Genomic DNA, 18953 nt, shown 5'->3' with positions numbered 1-18953 from the left:
AGAGTGTGTTTCTTGGGTCAAATAGAAACATAAGACCAAATGGGGAGCTCCGGTCTGGAGGCTAGATAAGAAGGCAGAGCAGGGCAGGAGCTGGTTAAATGGACATGGGAAATACAGGGTGAAGAGGAGGAGTGTTCTGTCACATTATAGGGAGAGCAACTAGGGTCACAAAACAATGTGTGTATAAGTTTTTGTATGAGAAACTGACTTGAATTGAAAACTTTGACTTAAAGCACAATTAAAAAAAAAAAGAGTAGATTTGACACGTTGAACACTAATGACCGAACTCAGACGAATTGTGAAATGACATCAAGGACATTGTACATGAAGAAAGCAAGAGGTCATTAAAAAGACAGGAAAGAAGGAAAAGACCAAAATAGATGTCAGAACAGATTCTGAAAGTTGCTCTTGAATGTAGAATAGCTAAAGTGAAAGGAAGAAATGATGAAGTAAAAGAGCTGATCATAAGACATCAAAGGGTGGCTCGAGAAGACAGTAAAGTATTATAATATTGTGTGTAGTAAAGCCTAAAAGAATCTACACTTTTTTTTACTGAAACCAGTAAGTAAATTCAACAAGACTGCAATATACAGATATAAAAAAAAACCATATTTTTATATACTAGCAAAAAATACAAAAACAAAATCAAGAAACAATTTTTTTTACAATAGCATCAAAGAGGATAAAATATTATGAATATACATAAGACTTTCAAGACCTACACACTGACAACTATAAAACATTGCTGAGAGAAATTAGAGAATTAAATAGATATACTGTGTTGCTATATTGGTAGATTGAATATTTTTAAATGGATTTTTTTCTCATATTGATCTATAGATTTAAACGGATTGCCTATAAAAATCCAGATGTTTTTGTTGAAATTGGCAGTTTGATTCTAATATTTACTAGGCATACGGAGGATTTAGGAGAGCCAAATAATTTTGAAACAGAACAAAATTGGAGAACTTGTACTACCTAAATGCAAAACTTACTCTAAAGCCATGAAAACCAAGACAGTGTACCATTGGCTAATTTAAAATCTTTATATCCTCTTCAGTGAAATATCTGTTCATGTCTTTTGTGCATTTTCTAATTGGATTGTCTCCTTTTTGCTGTAGTTTTGGGAGTTCTTTATATGTTCTAGATATAAGTTATTTGTCAAATATGTGGTTTGCAAATGTTTCACTCTAGGTTGAAGCTTTTATTTTCATACTCTTTAGTGGGTCTTTCACAAGGATGATGTTTTAAATTTTGATTAAATCCATTTTATCTATTTTCTTCTTGTATGACTTGTGCCTTTGATGTCAAGTCTACAAACTCTTTGCCTAGTCCTAGTTCCCCAAGATTTCGTCTATGGTTTTGTTTAGTTTTTTCCTAAAATCTTTACAGTTTTACATTTTATATTTAAGTCCATGATCTATTTTGTTAATTTTTGTATAAAGTATGAGGTTTACCTTCATTTTTTTTAAACATATACCCCTTCGACCACAATATCAAATTTGCCTGTAATATACAGAACTTACAAAACCCAACTACAAATTTTTAACACATTTCTTTTGTTGTTGAGAATATACACAGCAGAACATACACCAATTCAACAATTTCTACACACGCAATTCAGTAACACCGATTACATGTTTCGAGTTGTGCAATTATTCTCACTCTCCTTTCTGAGTCATTCCTCCCCCATTGACTTAAACTCACTACCTCAAGTTTTTAAACGGTAATTTCAGTGTGACAGAATGATTGGTTGACAAGTTTCTTTTTCTTTCTGTACTTTGATTACGGCTTTCCGTCTGTTTTTTCTGATGAAGAGTCAGCCATTAATTATATTGTTATTTCCCTGTATATGATGAGTCATTTTTCTCTTGCTGCTTTTAAGATTTTCCCTTTGGCTTTCAATGGTTTGGCTCTAATATCTAGGTGTTATCTTCTCTGAATTTATCCTATCTGGGACTTGTTGAGCTTCACGGACCTGCAGATTAATGTTTTCATCATATTTGGGCAGTTATTAGGCAGTAGTTCTTCAAATATTATTCATTTTTCTGGGACTACCATTACTGTATACTGGTATTCTTGATGTCTCACAGGTCTCTGAAGCTGTTTATTTTACTGCAATCTTTCTACTCTCTGTTGTTTGCACTGGATATTTTTATTGATCTATCTTCAAGTTCAGTGATTGTTTTTATGCCGTCTCAACTACGCTGTTGAATCCATCTAGTGAATTTTTCATTTCTATTATTGTACTTTTCAACTTAGAATTTCCATTTGGCTCTTTTTATAGTTTCTCTGTCTCTATGGGGATTTATTATTTGTTGAGTCATTGTCAGCATGTTTATCTTAAATGTCTTGAACACACTTTCTTTTAATTCTGTGAATATATTTATAATAGCTGCCTTTTCAGTTTCTATTGTTTTTTTTTCCCCCTGAGTATGGGTTATACCTTCCTGCTTCTTCACATGTCTCATAGATTCTGTTTGAAATTTGGACATTTTTGATAATATGTTGTAGCAACTCTGCATTCAATCTTATTTTGCTGAGAGTTGTTGGGTTTTCTTGGGGGACTTGCCTGGTCTTAATATGCAGAGCCTGTCTCCGCTATAGTGAACAGCCGCTGTTGGCTCTGTGCTGTTCTTCATTTGTATTTGTATTTTTAGCCTGGGTTCTTAGGCGTAACCCCTGTCAGTATAGCTTAGTGGTACCAATGATTCGGGCGGAGGTTGTTTTCAAATACCTCAAGCCTGTAAGGCTTCCATTCCCTGCTGATCGATTTGAGTGGGGTAGATCATTCAAAACTGCAGCCAGCTCTAGGTGTCCTGTGGCTTTTACTTTTCACTGATGTGTGGAGAACTTATCTCAACCCGCTATGGCTCTCTCACTTCCAGGATCTACCCAGTAAATTTCTGGTTTGTGTGCTGCTTCCCCCAGCTGGGACTGTATCCTTGGGCTAACAAAACTGCAGTTTTTCCTGGTCATTTCCAGCCAAGTTTACCACTTTATTGCAGGTAAAGCCACAGGATTTCACCCCGTTTCACCACCCTAAATCAAATCTTCCCCTCCTGGAGGCAAAGCTGCTGGTTTTGGGAGCCAACCCTACACTAGAAAACTACCCATCCTTGCTAGCTAAGCTGTGTGAAGGGACGGAGGAATAGAAGTGGGCTTCAGTTGTTCTTACCCAGATCTCTAGCAGGTTACAACTTAATGTTTGTGTCTGGTAGACTTCTAGTAGCCAAAAATGAGTGTTTCTGACAATTTTGTCCAGATTTATCCTTTTTTTTTTGGTGAAGGGGAATTACTGACCTTTTCATTCTGCCATAATTGGAAGCTGACTTGGTAATTATATTTTAATATAACGGCTTTAATCTTCATTGAAAAATAAAATAACCAGAAGAACATTTCTGCTTCTTCTCTGAAACCTCTGTTGGAGGTTTTCTAAGTTGAATGTCCTTTGTACAAGGGTAAATGGGACAAATTCCTCTTAGGATGCAGGACAGGAGGCCCTTCTCCCTTTATGACTTACTCAATTCCTTGATAACATTCACAAGTTAAATCTTTATTTACTAGAAATGTTTTAAGTTAGAATTTTGTTCTAGAAAACCCATTTCATGTCATTAAATACCACGACATTAAAAAGTTCTCCAAAACCACACACGTTTGCTTTTACAAACATTAATATGTAGAATTTAATTGAATAAATATTTATTGAGGGATTACTATGTGCCAGAGATTGTGCCCAGCACCAGGAATTAAAAAAAAAAGAAAAATCACCTTGTGAGGCACAGCTCCTGCCCTCCCCTTACAGAGTTAACAGGTCAGTAGGTGAGAGAGATGACGACACAGGCAATTACAATCCAGTGTGATATGTCTCAGAAACCCTGGTGGTATAGAGGTTTAAGTGCCACAGCTGCTAACCAAAAGGTTAGCAGTTCAAAACCACAAGGCGCTCCTTGGAAACTCTATGGGGCAGTTCTACTCTGTCCTATAGGGTCACTATGAGTTGGAATCGACTCGATGGCAACAGGTTTTTTTTTTTTTTTTTTTGGTGATATGTCTCACAATAGGGAAAGAACAAGGCATTATGATTATGCCCAGTATCATTGTTTCCTTCTACAATTCTTTTCCCTTCAGAATCCTTGAGGTTTTTAAAATTAAAAGACCATTAAAATCTGGGCTGAAGACACATCTTCCATGATAAGTCTCTCTGAATGATAAATGCTTGAGGAGGGACAGTTTCCTTGAGAAAGATTTCTCTCCTAAACCTTGAAGGTACATGAAATCACTTAAAGAGCTTTAAAAAAAAAAAAAAATACCCTTGACTGGGCCCCAAAGATTCTTATTGATTGGTTTTGGGTAAGGCCCAAGGACCAATTGTTTTAAGTACTCAGGTGATTCTAACATGCATACATGGTTGAGACGTACTATAGCCTTCACTTCCAGTTCCCTCAACATTTGACACCAATAATAAAAGATGCCTCCTTCTTTAGTGACTTTAATTGTTTTTGGGAATTCCGCCATGCTTCTGCACAATATTTTATGACTTCCCTCTACTGTTCAAATGTCTAGTAGAGAGGGAGCCCTTATTCCCAGCACTTCAAGTTTCTAGAACGTGGGCACTCATTTCTCTCCCTTTCCCACTGAGGTTGAAGATGACGACACATCCACCCTCTCCCTGTCTTTTACTCTTCCCCAAGAGAGGTGGAGAAACTCATCTGATTGGTTAGACACTGACATCCCCTGGCCCACTTTACACATAGCAGTAAAAAAATATATAAAATATATTTTTACTTAGCCTTAAAAGCAGAAAAAAAGTTCCACCTATCCCTCTTTTGTGGTTTTCCCCAAGGCGATAGGAGAAATAGCTCATTGGTGCTTATTGGATATTTACCATATGCCAGGTGCTGTTCTGAGCCTTTTACGTAAATTAATTCATCACATCCTAACATCAATCCCATGAAGTACATTACATTATTTTAGAGATGAGGAAGCTAAGGCTTAGTGAGATTAAGTCACACTAGGACTTCAATGTAGACAATCTGACACTCAGGCCTACTCTCTTAACCTCCGTGCTACTATATGGCTAGAGTTCTAGCTTGGCTTCTGTTCCATTGTGATAAGCAGAGTTGGAGACCACTGTCACTCATGCGCTCACTGGCATTCTCCATTCTACTAGTAACTGAGTCTACGATCCTCCGTGCAGCTGGGTGCATAAACGTACTCCAAGTCTTCTTTGTAGATACGACTCTACCCCCAAGTGGGTATTATGGTCTAGAATCGAGAAGAGGGATGAAGGTTAGTAGTGGGAGCCCTCCCAACATGGGCCCCATGTTGATTTTGTTGTTGATGTTTTTGTTTACTTATTGTTTTTCCTACTTCTGATCTTCGAATGAAGAGGGATCTACTCAAACCTTGTGTTTTTCAATACATGGGATGGGTGGATTGCCTTAAACAGCTCCCTGTTTCTACGGGTGCCGTGTGGACGTGTTTCTTAGATCTAAAGCCAAATGGTGGTTTAACGCGCAACTGTACGAACATACTACAGTTTATTTTTCATTACAATGGAGATGGACATTTGGGTTTTCAGTTTGGGAGCCATCGTGAATAGTACTGCTATAAACATTCTTGTCATGCCTGTTGACCCACATACTCATGCATTTCTGTTGAGTATACATCCAGGAGATGAAATGCTGGGTCAAGGGGTATATATATTTTCAACTTTAGTAGATACTGCCATACACTATGAATACCAAAGCAAAACTACTTAAGAAATATTCAGTAGCATTCCTTTTTGTCTGATTCAGCATGCTAGCATATCTTCATGATTAATAAAATGTCGAAATGACATAGAAGAAAACTTTCTCTTAAAGCAGAGAGTATAAGAAACGGCAAAAGAGAATGAAGTGCCTCTATGTGATTATTATTACTGAAAATCATTTCAAATTATTGGAAATTTAAGGAAAATACATCACTTTCCTCATGAATCACACACTGACAATCCCCTGAGGGCTGCACACGTTGGGAGAAGCACAGACTACTGGAGTTCTTATGATGATTTGTATAGCTTCTCTAAAAAAAAATCATCTTCTGAAAAAAAAAAAAAACACAAATGTTTATGAGTATGTCTTCTTTTAGTAGCATTCATTACCAAATGAATAAATCCAAAAAGTACCCTGAACAGTAACAGAGAGCCCTGGCTTTGATGTCAGATAGGCCCAGACACACCCAAGCTCCACCACTTACAGGCCCCAATCCCAAGCATTTTTTACCTCACAGGGTCTCCGTTTCCAAACTCTAGCACTTTTATAAAACTTTACATTAACTGGTTTATAATTGAAAACTTCATATGTGTACATCATAAAAATTCAAACTTCAAAAGAATCTAAACGTAAGGAAAGTTAAGTCTTTTCCCCCAGTTTGACCTCTAATCCCCAGGCTTCTATGCCTAGTAAAAACTACTTACCAATTTCTTGTTTATATTTCTAGAAATACTACATGTATATGTGTTTTTATATATACACACATTTCTAACTTTTAATTGTGAAATATGACATAAATACCAAAAAAAAAAAAAACAAAACCTGTTGCTGTTGAGTCGATTCCAACTCACAGCGACCCTATAGGGCAGAGTAGAACTGTCCATAGGGTTTCCAAGGAGTGCCTGGTGGATTTGAACTTCTGACCTTTTTGTTAGCAGCCGTAGCTCTTAACTACTATGCCACCAGGGTTTCCATGACATATATAGGAAAGTACATAGAACGAATGTGCAGCTTAGTGAACTAATATGAAGTATTCATCTACGTAAATACCACCCAGGTCAACAAACAGAGTTCTGCCAGTATTCCATAAGCCTTCAATTGTTGTTAGTTGCCACTGAGTCAATTCTGAGTCACAATGACTCCATGTGTGCAGAATAGAACTGCTCCACAGGGTTTCCAAGGCTATGACCTTTTGGAAGCAGATTGCCAGGCCTGTCTTCCAAGGTGCCTTTAGGTGCCTGAACCATCAACCTTCAGGCCAGTAGTTGAGTACTTAAATGTTTGCACAACCCAGGGACTCCTAAAGCTTTCACTTACCTCTTCCCAATCACAACTTTTTCCCTCTCGCCTAAAAGTAATTGTTATTCTGATTTTTATGGTAATCGCTTCTTAGTTTTTCGGGGGATAAGAGCTCAGGCTGTTAACCAAAAGGTAGGCAGTTGGAATTCACCAGCTGCTCCGTAGAAGCCCTATGGGGCAGCTCTACTCTGTCCTATAGGGTTGCTATGAGTTAGAATTGACTCGATGGCAGTGGTTTTTTGTTTTTGTTTTTTTTTTAGCATGCAACCCTAAATGCCATAATTTAGTGCTGCCTGGTTTTGACCTGTATACAAATAGAATCACACTGTAGTTTTTTTTTTTTTTTTTAGATTTAGCTTCTTTCCACGCTTTTTATATTTGTTAGATCCATACATTTAGTTCTACTTCATTCACTTTAATTGTGGTAGAGCAGGGATTGACAAACTTCCTGCAAAGGACCAGAGAGTAAATATTTTAGTCTTTGTGGGCCAAGAGACAAATTCAAGGATATTATGTTCAGTACTTAAATAATTAAAAAATTTTTTCACAAATTTTTATTGATGAAATTCAGTACATATTAATAATACTGAACTTCAATATTTTGTACATGTAGTGTCCGACTTATAAGGGGGTTCCATTTGATGACTCCATCGTAAGTCGATTCTGATGTAAGCTGAATACTTTTTTTTTTTAGTTTTCATAGCCTGCTATACAGCAACACTTTAAACAGTAAATCATAACATTGAACATCTTCAGGTGAACATCTGAGAATGATAACACCAGCAAATTACACACTGCAACATTGTATGTAGTAAAAAAATTATTACTAATAATAAGATGTACCAAAAAAAAAAAAAACAAACAGATGGTCACAAGTGCAGTTCTTTTTAACTCAAATATGCCTTAAGTCGGGGACTAGCTGTAATTTGGATCTACTAATGAGAAGGATGGAATTCTTTTTAGGGGATACGATTTTGCTTAATTGGGGTTCAAATCAACAATAATTGACTACAGTTGTTCATTTGTTAATTGTGACCTGTAATGAGACTTTCTCTATCTCATCTTTAAAAATGTCTTTTCACACAAATAGGCATTGCCAATACTGATATCATTTCAGGACCATGTGCTTTTAACTATGCACATTTATTGCCTGGAAGGCATTTATAGAATTCCATTAGATTCTTCTCTTGACACTGGCCTTTGAGCATGTCATTACAATGCAGGTTAATCACTTCCAATTCAAGATTAGGTGGAAAGTCCTCCACTGCACAGGTTATATGGATTTTGAAATATGGAAATTTCATTTGTACTTGGCTTCAAGGTCTGAAAATACTCCTGGAAATATAGTTTAAGTTCAGAAAACATATCTACTGCAAACTTGAGTGGGAACAGAGTTCTTGCTTTACCTTTTGACAGCACAGGAAGTTTATGAAGCAACTTACTCTTATTTGTGATTCAAACAATGTTAGTTGTTTTTGAAATTACTTTCTGCATATGAGCTCTGTTATGCCTTTTAACTTTAGGTTGGATTCATAAAGAATCATTACCAAGTCTGCAGCAAATCTAATTTCCAAAGCTATTATATATATATATATATATTTTTTTTTTATTATATGTTTAGTAATAGTAGTTGATGATAGTTTTCTTATTTAGAAAAATGTCAATCTTGGTCCTGAGCTCAAAAAATCACACTAAAACTTTACTGCTGCTAAGCCATCAAACTTACCACTGTGGCAGAGCGAGTCAGTATATTCAGCTTCTATTTTCTGACAGAAAATTCATGAAACTTGACAACGGTTAATTAAGACCATAGGAATAAATGAAGTTTACCATTGACACTAGTGGTTCAATAACACGTTAAGATCCACACATTTCTCAACCAGAAAAAGGTCATCAACCAAGAATCTAAAACTTACACTCTTTGGGGGGAAATTGGCTTTATGTTTGGGGTTTCTCTAGATTCCCATCCATGATGATAGGCCACAGAGACTTTACTGGCTTTGGTTTCCCCTAGTAAAGTCCCTGTGCCTTTGACAATCCTGATTCTTAGCTTGTACCCAGACACGGCCAATGACCAACAGGAAGAAAATGCCCAGTAATCTCAGCTCACTTAGAAAAAACTTTGTCCTTCCTACAATTTTAGTTTATCAAGTCCTCTTTGCTTCCACAGCTGTCTAGTATCTTTAAAAACATGACATTTATAATTTATCCATTATTTTCTCTAATTATTGCAGCAAGAGGATGGCTTATAGTTACCTCTCAAATCCTATTTAGAATTAGAAGTTACATGCCTATTTTCTATTTCACTAATTTCTATTATTTTTATTTCATTACTTCTTTTTACTTTTTTGGATCTTATTTTCTGTTCTTTTTATAACTGCTTGACAAGGATGTTTAGTCTGTTATTTTTAGCTTTTCTTTTCTAATAAATATCGTTAAGACTATGAATTTCCACCTAAGGACCACTTCAGCAGCACGCCACAAGTTTTATACATAGCATCTTTATCATTTTCAGTTCAAAATATTTTTGGCTTCTATTCTGATACCTTCTTTGACCAACAGGTTATTTACAACCACATTTCTTAATTTCCAAATATAATGAAGTTATCTTTTCATCGATTTTTAGCTTCTTTGTATTTTTATCAGAAAAAAACCCGAGAAAAAAACCCAAGAGAACTCACTTTTTATGGTTTCAACTCTTTGAAATGATTGAGACTTGATTTATGACAGACTATTTTTTTTTTTTTTTATAGTCAGTTTTCGTAAATATTCTGGGTGTGCTTGAAAAGAATATATATTCTGTAGTTGTTGGGTATGATACTCTATATATGTCCATTCGGTCAAGTTTCTTAATTATGTATCTCAAATCTTTCACTTTTTACTGCTTTTTTACTACTGATAGAGGTTGTTGAAATTTTCCAGCATTATTATGGATTTGTCTATTTCTCCTTGCAGTCGTGTTAAATTTTGCTTCATATAAGTTGAGGTCATACTATTAGATTTTCAAATTGTGACTTAATATATTTTCCTGAAGAATTAAACTTTTATCTGTACGAAGGGCCTTTATTTCTCTGGAGTGCTCTTGCTTTTAAAGTCATCTTTGTCTGATATTAATTAGTTACATAAGCCTCCTGTAGATGGTGTTTTCATAGTATTTTTTCTACCCTTTAACCCCAACTATTCTGTATATTTAGATTTTAGATGTGTCTCTTATAAACAGCATACAACTGGGCTTTTTAATAAATTCAGTCCGACAAATTTTGACTTTAATTAGAACATTTAATTTATTTACACTTAATATGTTGTTGTGTGCCATCGAGTTAATTCCTACTCACAGCGGCCCTGTATGACGGCAGAACTTCCCCCCAGAGCTTCCTAGGCTGTTATCTTCATGGAAGCAGATTGCCAGGTCTTTTCTCCTGCAGAGTGGCTGGTGGGTTTGAGCCACCGACCTTTCAGTTAGCAGCTGAGCACTTAACCATTGAGCCACCATTGCTCTTCTCATTTAATATAATTAATGATAAATTTAGGTTTACACCTACTATCTTATTCTACCTGTGTAAAGTTTCTACAATTGGTTTTACCTATTTTCTTTTTCTCTCTTTTTGTATCTTTATTTGTTCCATTTTCATCTGGTAGCTTGAAAATTATACACCTTTTTATATAAGGAGTTATACTAGAGATTACAAAATGCTTCACCGAGTTATCAGAAATAATGTTAACTGATGCTTTTATCCTCCTCCTGGAAAATACAAATACATCAGAACAATTTAAATCCATTTATACTTTTGTTGTGTAACTGTACTGTTTAGATTATTGTTGATGTTTATTATTACTCTATGCAGTGAATTATTTATTCACATTTTTATCCTTTATTTATCACCAATCTTGTAGCTGGGATGATTTTCCTGCTGCTTGAAGAACACCCTTTTGTATTCTTGTAGTGCACATCTCCTAGTGACCAATTTTCTAAGTTTTTATTTATCTGAAAATGTCTTACCATTATTCTTGAAGGATATGTTTGCATGGCATAGAATACTACATTATTATACTATTTTAGCTTGTTGAATATATCATTTAATTGTTTTTCTGGCTTTCATTGTTTCTAATAAAAAGTCAACTGTCACCTTAAATGTTGCTCTTTTGAAGGTAATTCATCTCTTTTCCCTAAATGCTTTTAACTTTTTTTTTTTCTTTCCTTTTCTTTGGCTTTGAGCAGTTGTACTAAGATGGGTCTAAGTATGGATTTCTTCTTATTTACTTGCTGGGGATTAAGAAGACTTTTTGAACATTGAGCCTTTCATCAGTTTTGGAAAATTCGTATTTCATAAGATCTTCCAAAAATATTTTTTCTTCCTTTATCAGTCAAATTTCTTGAATCAGTGGGTCCATGCTGACTACTCCTTTCCTGAGCATTATTTATGAAATCTTATATATTTTCTTCCCTCTTGTTTATAGTTTCCATCCCTTTATCATTTTGTGATTTTTCTGGATATTTTCTCCTAACCCATCTTCCAATTTATTAGTTTTCTCTTCAGCTGTACCTATTCTGCTTTTAAATCCAATCACTGAGTTTCTCATTTTGGCTACTGTATTTTTTAATTTTAGATTTTCTATTTTCTTCAAATCTGCCATACCATTTTAATTGTTTCTAGTTTGCCTGAAAATTTTAATATTGACTTTCATCTCATTGAACATAGTAAGCATAGTTATTTTAAAGTCTATGTCTAATAAATCCAATATTTTAGACCACCTTTAGGTTTATTTCTATCATTTGTTGTTTCTGGTGTTGCTTGTTTACGTTATCATGTCTCCTTCTTCTTTTGTGCCTGGATATCTTTGATTGTATTCTGGAAATTGTGAATAATATGAAAAATTGTTTGTGAAAATAAATAGAGGCCTAAGATAATATAAACTTTCTCCAAACAGAATTTAAGTTATTTTTCTGACAGGTTCCTGGGGGCAATAGGAATCAGGCATTTCTTAATTAAATTTCAGGGATTGATATCTTTCTGGATTATTCATAATAGTAACCCTCTCTACTGAAGCATAGCCTTTCGGAGTCTCAACCCAAGTGGAGTGGGCTTACCATGGCCTTAACCTTGACTCTAGTTTTTGCCCCCTTAGCCTTGCAAAGCTGTTAAAACATTGTTCAGCCTTTCAGCCACATTTCTAGAACTGGCATATTTCCCAAGGGGAAAGGTGGCTCCAAATATCAAACTCACTCATATTTTGGCCCAGAGATTCTTCACTATTTTATTAGCTCTCTATTGCCTTCAAGAGGATTTAAGAATTTTTTTTTTTTAATCAGTGGGCCAAGCCTATTACCACTTTCCCTAAGCATTACTAAAAAATCTTACATCTATTCTTTCGTACTTGCCTCTGCGAGAAAGAAAAGTGAGGAATGTGTACTTTGGGGGTGAGCAAGCATCATATTCTAACCATTTGATGAAACGTTAACAAAAATACTAATTTATTGGTTGATCTTCCTTGCTGAGTGTTAGCTTGGCAACTAGATTTTATAACTACTCTACATACTTTGGGGCCCTGGTGGCACAGTGGTTAAAAGCTATGGCTGTTAATCAAAAGGTTGGCAGTTCAAACCCACCAGCTACTCCCTGGGAGCCTTATGGGGCAGTTCTACTCTGTCCTATAGGGTCACTATGAGTCAGAATCGACTTGACATCAGTGGGTTTGGTTTGGTTTTTTGTCATATATGCTTCACACAGGTTTTAAGAAAAAAGTATTTTACTATCACTGAGTGTAAAATGGGAGCCCTGGTCGTGCAGTGGTTAAGAGCAACAGCTGTTAACCAAACGGTTGGCAGTTCAAATCCACCAGCTATTCATTGGAAACCCTGTGGGGCAGTTCTACTCTGTCCTATAGGGTCACTATGGGTCAGAATTGACTCGATGGCAATGGCTTTGATTTTTAAGTGTTAAAGATAAGATGATTTTAGCACTCCTCTGGTTTGATTTCAGAGGTCACTGTGGATGTCACGGACCATGTGTCATGTTAAGAAGTAAATGCAAATGTATTCAATTCAAACTGTGTAAGTTATTAATCTTATTAAATGTTTGTGTAAGAAAAATGACTACCCCAACACTAAAGCTGATTTTCATCACATTAATAAAGTAGGCAAAATGCTTTAGTCCTTGAATTTGTATTATGTAGGTAGTATATAACATTTGCATGTAAATCTATGTACTATGTCTTATAGCTTCCATGATTTAGAGGTTATTTCATGGTTAATAAAAGACAAAACCTTTTCTGCCGTAATTTACAGCCTCTGCTTAACATTTAAGATTCCTATAATAGTTTACTCCCTTTCTTAACTTCTTCCTCATCTCAACCTTCCTTCCATGATCCCCTTTGATTGGGTCTTAAGGCTTCCAAATGCAGATAGATCCCCCTGCCGACGAGGGTCTCTTGGGCACATGTACACAGGCAAACCTCAAGTGAAGGAAAATTATTTGTATAAGATTACACACTGAGTTAGCGGCAGAGCTGGCCAACACTCAAACCTTCAGAACGCCAGGCTAAAACGTCTCCACGAACCTTAGTGCCTTCCTTTAGTCTTGAGAGCACACCCCCAGGCCAACATGGTAGATAAGGCGTCTCCACTGTGGGAGGGGTGAGGGAGAAGGTATAGGCAAAGGGCTAACACCTTTTCCCCTTCTACATGAGAATTTTATTTTCAGTTGACTCTCTAGCTCCGTTTTCCTAGTAACCTCATAAGGTGGCCTGCATCAATTATGTTACTAACCAATATTTCTTAAGATAAAAATGACCCTTAGTTGGAAAATTGCATCTGGACTGGGAGGAATTATAAATGAATTACTAATACCTAAATAGGAACCCATAGCTTTGAGCTCCCTTGAGTATGCTGACTTTGTAACTGGGCAAGTCCATTGTGGTGAACCTGCAGTCTATATCTACGGAATTATTAGAAATACTGGTTCCTGGGGCATGAGGCTTCTAAGCTAGGGCAGATTCTGTACCTAACCAATGTAAATCTGTTTTCCTTGCACCTGACCTTTGTAACCTGGGGGCTAAAGAAAATAGCTATGTTTTGGTCTGTGTAGACTGTGGCGAGAGCTCCCACAGAAAGAAAGATGCTTAATGTGCCCATGCTGGAAAGCTGTGGCTCCTGTCTTACATCTTTCTGGGTAGAATGATGTTAAATGTGGCCTAAGTTAGTCTCGTGAGTATGAATATTTAGCCGAGCCTAAGACTGACACTTGGTGGGCATTATAGAAAGTATTTGGGCTGGAATCAGGCAGGCTGTGTGCCTGCCTCCTGCTGTGCTGACAGCTAGCACACTGCTTTAAGGGCACACCTTGTCTGGTTCCATAAGAACAAGCTTTTTATAACACACTCTATAGCTTTATTTGTGATGGAGTACAGTCACATGTGAAAAGAAACCATAAAAATAATCTAGAGTCCTGTTTTCTGGATCACAAGAACTCAATTGTTATACTCTCAACTCTATCCTCTAACAATTTCAGTAGCAGGTTGCAGAACCTAAATGAAATAAAAAAAAAAAAAAAAATGAAATAGGCCAGTTTAAACGGGACCGCTTCATTCTCCCGAGCAATAGATAATCTTTTCACATTACAATCGTTAGACTATAGCACAAAGCTGAATGATGTTGCTTTTCCTCCTCTTTCTATGTCTTTCTTATACAAAAAAATAAAAATAAAAACTTGAAGAGGAGAAATCAAACCCACCTTAGTTGTTTTCCTCGTTTTGAGTTACTTCCTCAGCGTCCGAGACTTCGTCTTCCTGTTTCGCGGCAAACTTCTTTCTGACCATGTCTTCAGTGTGTCTGTGGATGATCTCATGGGCTGCAAGAATATGCTTCCGCTGTGCGTTCCTCACTGTGCCAAAGTGACAGAAATGTTCTTACTCTGATGGTCTGAATGAAATCACTCCCAAGCCTTTTGAGAGAGTAGTGATAGAAACAATGATTCTGGAAACCGCATATTCTCTGACTTGGGGCTGACTGGGTTACATAAAAATTATCTGCTCTCTGTTTTAGAAGAACATCTTCTTAGGTAAACCGACCTCCAAAATGATTTCTTACTGCTACCTCTGTTCGCATCCTCTGCTTCTGTTGGGGTGTACTCCTCCCTACCACGCTGCCTCTGTTCCCACTCCCGGAATGCCTGCACTCCAAAGCCTACTCCTTTTACAAAGCCCGGCTCAAGCCCAGCTCCTCCAGGAAGTCTCCTCTGATTATATCAGCCCACATTTAGCTCACTAGAGTCTGTGCCAACCCATTTAGCACTGAAGTACTTCATGCGAGTTATGTTTTGTTGTCTCTCTAGACTGTAAAAGACTTAAAGGTAGAGACTTATTTTTGAGTCTTAATCCCTAATATGCAGGGCACTTGATTAATGATGAGTTTCTGAGCTCATGGCTTTAGAAGACGGCCCAAGCTCCATAGTCTAAGAATACTTATTATCAAGCCTCCAAACTAAAGAAATACTAAGCATCCAAGCCCTTGGAAAAGAGTTATACGAATAATGATGACGATGTTAGCAGTTAGCATTTGTCAAGCCCTTACTTTGTGCCAGGGACTGTTTAAGCAGTTGACTTATAATTATTCATTTAATCCTCTCCACAACCCTAAAAATAGAGTATTATTAGTATCCCCATTTTCAGATGAGGAAACTGAAGCATAGGAAGATTAAATAATTTGCCTAAAGTCAGACAGCTAGTAAAGGACTGTAAGAAGTACTGTGGATTCTGTGCTACTCAGGAATCAGCTAGTTTACACTGGGTAATTCACACAGCAGTTTACTGTACTTCACAGTAATATGGTTGAAAGGGTAGAGGCTTTCGAGCCACACAGACCAGGGTTCAAATTCCACTTACTATCGGTGTGGCTTTGAGGCAAGTCAAATAATGTCTCTAAGCACTAATTTCCTTGAGTGTAAAATGAGAATACATGTATAGCTGTTGTAAGAATTAGAGATAATGTACATTTTACAAGGTTTAATGCACTTCCCAGAACTTAATAGGCATTTAAAATTTGGCAGTTACAGCCATTTTACATCTACGTACAAGTCTCCTTCAAGGTTTTGCCAATCCACTGGCTGTTTAAAAAAAAAAAAAGAACGATATCTCAAAATAATATGTATATAAAGCTATCTTAATTTTGGATAAAGAGTGTATAATGCACAGGGTTCTGTTATTTGAAAAGAGGAACAAAAGGTCCTAACACATACTCCCTGTCCACATGGCTTTCTTGATTTGGCAGAAACATAAAGGGAAGAGGCGAAGGTCCTGCCTAGCTTGCCCACAACAAGTCACACTGGATGCCTTCTGCTCAAGCTGTTCTTCCCAACACCTTCCTCTCAGACCCAGGAAAGTTGGGGGAGGTGAGCAGCCTGCTAGCGTTACTGATAACTACTTAAAATAACAAATTAGTAAATATTAAACCCACTGGTTCTCCTGCTTCTTCAATTCTTCCAGGTGGAATTGATCTGAAGCGGGCTTACCTTACTTCAGACCTAGGAGAAGTAGAATGGAGTCGCATATTTTCCTAAGACTCTAGGAAGCGTACAATCCCTTTTATAAGGTGACACAGAAATATTCATTAATTGATCTGAATATTCAATTTTGTTGGTATACGCACTATCACACGTTGTTGATGGGAGTACAAAGTGCAACAGTTTTTGGTGGGACAATTTGGGAATATTTATCGAAGTGTAAAATGCACATAACCTTTGTCTCAGCAATTGTGTTGCTGGGAATTTACTCTCAGAAGTATGGCCAGGATTTGCGTAACAGATGCTGAATGCAGCACTGCCGCTGATAAGAAAGAACCCTGGAAACAAACGAAATGCTCATCGCTAGAGGAGTCTGATTTAAAACCACAGGACAACCAGGTAATGGGAAAATATGGTATTTCTTTATCCTCTCCAAATGCGTTAGAACCCCCCATCCCCTTACTTGTGGTTAAATGATCTGAAATATTGCACACTTTTCTGCCTGGCCCTGTCTAGAATTCCCCTGCATAAACTTGAAACCTTTCTGAGCTGTCATTTCACTCAAATACTCCTGCTTCCTCTGGGATCAGCTGTGCCACTGGGTCTGAGAGCTCCAGTTCACGCCTTGTGAAGAGTGTAACCGATGTCACTGAACGATCTGCGTAGAAATGGGTGAATGGGAACCTAACTTGCTGGGTAAACTTCCACACCCAAAAAATGCAATAAAAAAATCTTTAAAAAAAGGTCTGAGAGCTCCAGGAGAGTTTTTTAAAAGACATTTGTTTTTTTTTTCTGTTGACTAAAAGTTCCAATCTTTAACAACATGTCACTTTTTATAAATCACAAATTAGGACATATCATACCTAGATACGGTCCCCACGGAAACTGAGGATATCTGTGGCGCTGGCAGAGCAGCAGCATGGATTTAGGCCCTGCAGGCACACCTGCTTGGAAACACCCAAGGTCAACTTGCCCTGCCTCCCAAAGGCGGCTACCGTCTGGAGTTTGCATAGTCTCAACATATGCTTTATGTAAAAGAAAATAAATCACAGAATACTTCTCTGGGTATCAACAGGCTTCCAGTTAAATAAGGTTTGGATTTGGATACTTGTCAAGCTTATTAGAACTGGGTTCTACCTTTCCATCTATACCAAGGGGGATTATATCTTGGGATCAGACAGCAAAAAGAGAGAGACCTTGAAAAGCAGTGAAATAACAAAACTCAGTGATTCTCCTTCAGAAATGTCTCTATACCTCTGCTCAGTTTTAAGTCTCTGGGATATTAAAAATTATGTGGATTTTTTAAAAAACACATTCTGAAATAAAAGCATTTACATTAACTCACCTTTTTCTTTGACAAAGTCCTTTTGCACCTCTGGGATCAGGAAGCTATAAACCAACTCAGCAACAATCTCCTCTGACTGAAGCTGTGTTCGACTGAAAAACAAAACAAACAATTTATTTCCTTTGTTGTCTTACTTGGGCCACCAATTTATACTTTGATCCTCCTTGCTTGTGTAAGGAACTCCAGTGCTCAAACACCTCCACCCCCTTTTCCCTGATTAAACCAAAAAAACTTGTCGCTGAGTTGATTCCTACTCATAGCCACCCTACAGGATGGGACAGAACTGCCCCATAGTGTTTCCAAGGAGTGGCTGGTGGATTCGAACTGCCGACCTTTTGATTAGCAACTAAGCTCTTAACCACTGTGCCACCAGGGCTCCTTTCCTTGATTAAGTGATCTGAAATATCACACTGCTAGTGAGCTTGGATATGTCCCTGGAAATTTTGGTTTTGGCCCTGTCTTTCATGTACACTGCCTGCCAGGAAGGGAATGTTAGAGATACAGCTCACATATGGACGCCAAAGACCTTGGGGTGGTTCTGCTGTGCTATTTAAAGTCCAAATAATGCTGCACACACTTATTCATGCTTTGGACTGTTCTAAAAGTAAGTAATATGGAAGTGATCCAAACTGCAGAGGATAACTAAGGATTCAATGCATTCAATTCCCAGTACTTCTACTATACAAAGATACAGGCACACTGGCTACTAAAGAATTATGCTAATAAAAGAATGGACGTGAAGCATGGGTTATTTGTTTCTCCTAGGTGGTAAAATCTTAAGCTCCTAGAAAAATACAAATGAATAACAAATGGGGCTGTTCATTCCACGATCTGTTCTCTTGGTACATACCGGCTTTCCATTTCGTAAGCGATGTCATTGATTTCCTCAGCCATCTTCTCAATTTCTGCCCTAGCTTGTTCTTCTGCAGTATTCTCTTCAGTGTTCAGTATTATGTCTTCCAGATAGGAGGCTATAGTACTATGGTGAACTTTAATCACCTACACAAAGCAAAATACCCCCACTTGCTAAGAACACGAATGCTACCATTAAGAAAG

At 37.2% G+C, this 18953-nt stretch overlaps 1 protein-coding gene across 1 annotated transcript in view; it reads right to left on the bottom strand.

Annotated features, from left to right (window-relative positions):
* Positions 1 to 14690: 14690 nt before the first annotated feature.
* The window catches only part of CFAP91 (cilia and flagella associated protein 91), a 62174-nt gene continuing 57911 nt past the window's right edge, over positions 14691 to 18953 (bottom strand). The window contains exons 12-14 of the mRNA XM_064267657.1: positions 18748 to 18896; positions 17898 to 17989; positions 14691 to 14935 (exon numbers count right to left, since the gene is read on the bottom strand). Of these exons, the coding sequence (XP_064123727.1) occupies positions 14787 to 14935; positions 17898 to 17989; positions 18748 to 18896 (390 nt within the window). The 3' untranslated portion in view covers positions 14691 to 14786. The remainder of the gene's footprint in view (positions 14936 to 17897; positions 17990 to 18747; positions 18897 to 18953) is intronic.

Source organism: Loxodonta africana, chromosome 1 (assembly GCF_030014295.1).
Source record: "Loxodonta africana isolate mLoxAfr1 chromosome 1, mLoxAfr1.hap2, whole genome shotgun sequence".
Lineage (NCBI taxonomy): Eukaryota > Metazoa > Chordata > Mammalia > Proboscidea > Elephantidae > Loxodonta > Loxodonta africana.
The sequence above is the reverse complement of the archived record's forward strand: the minus strand, read 5'-3'. Positions and strand labels throughout refer to the sequence as shown.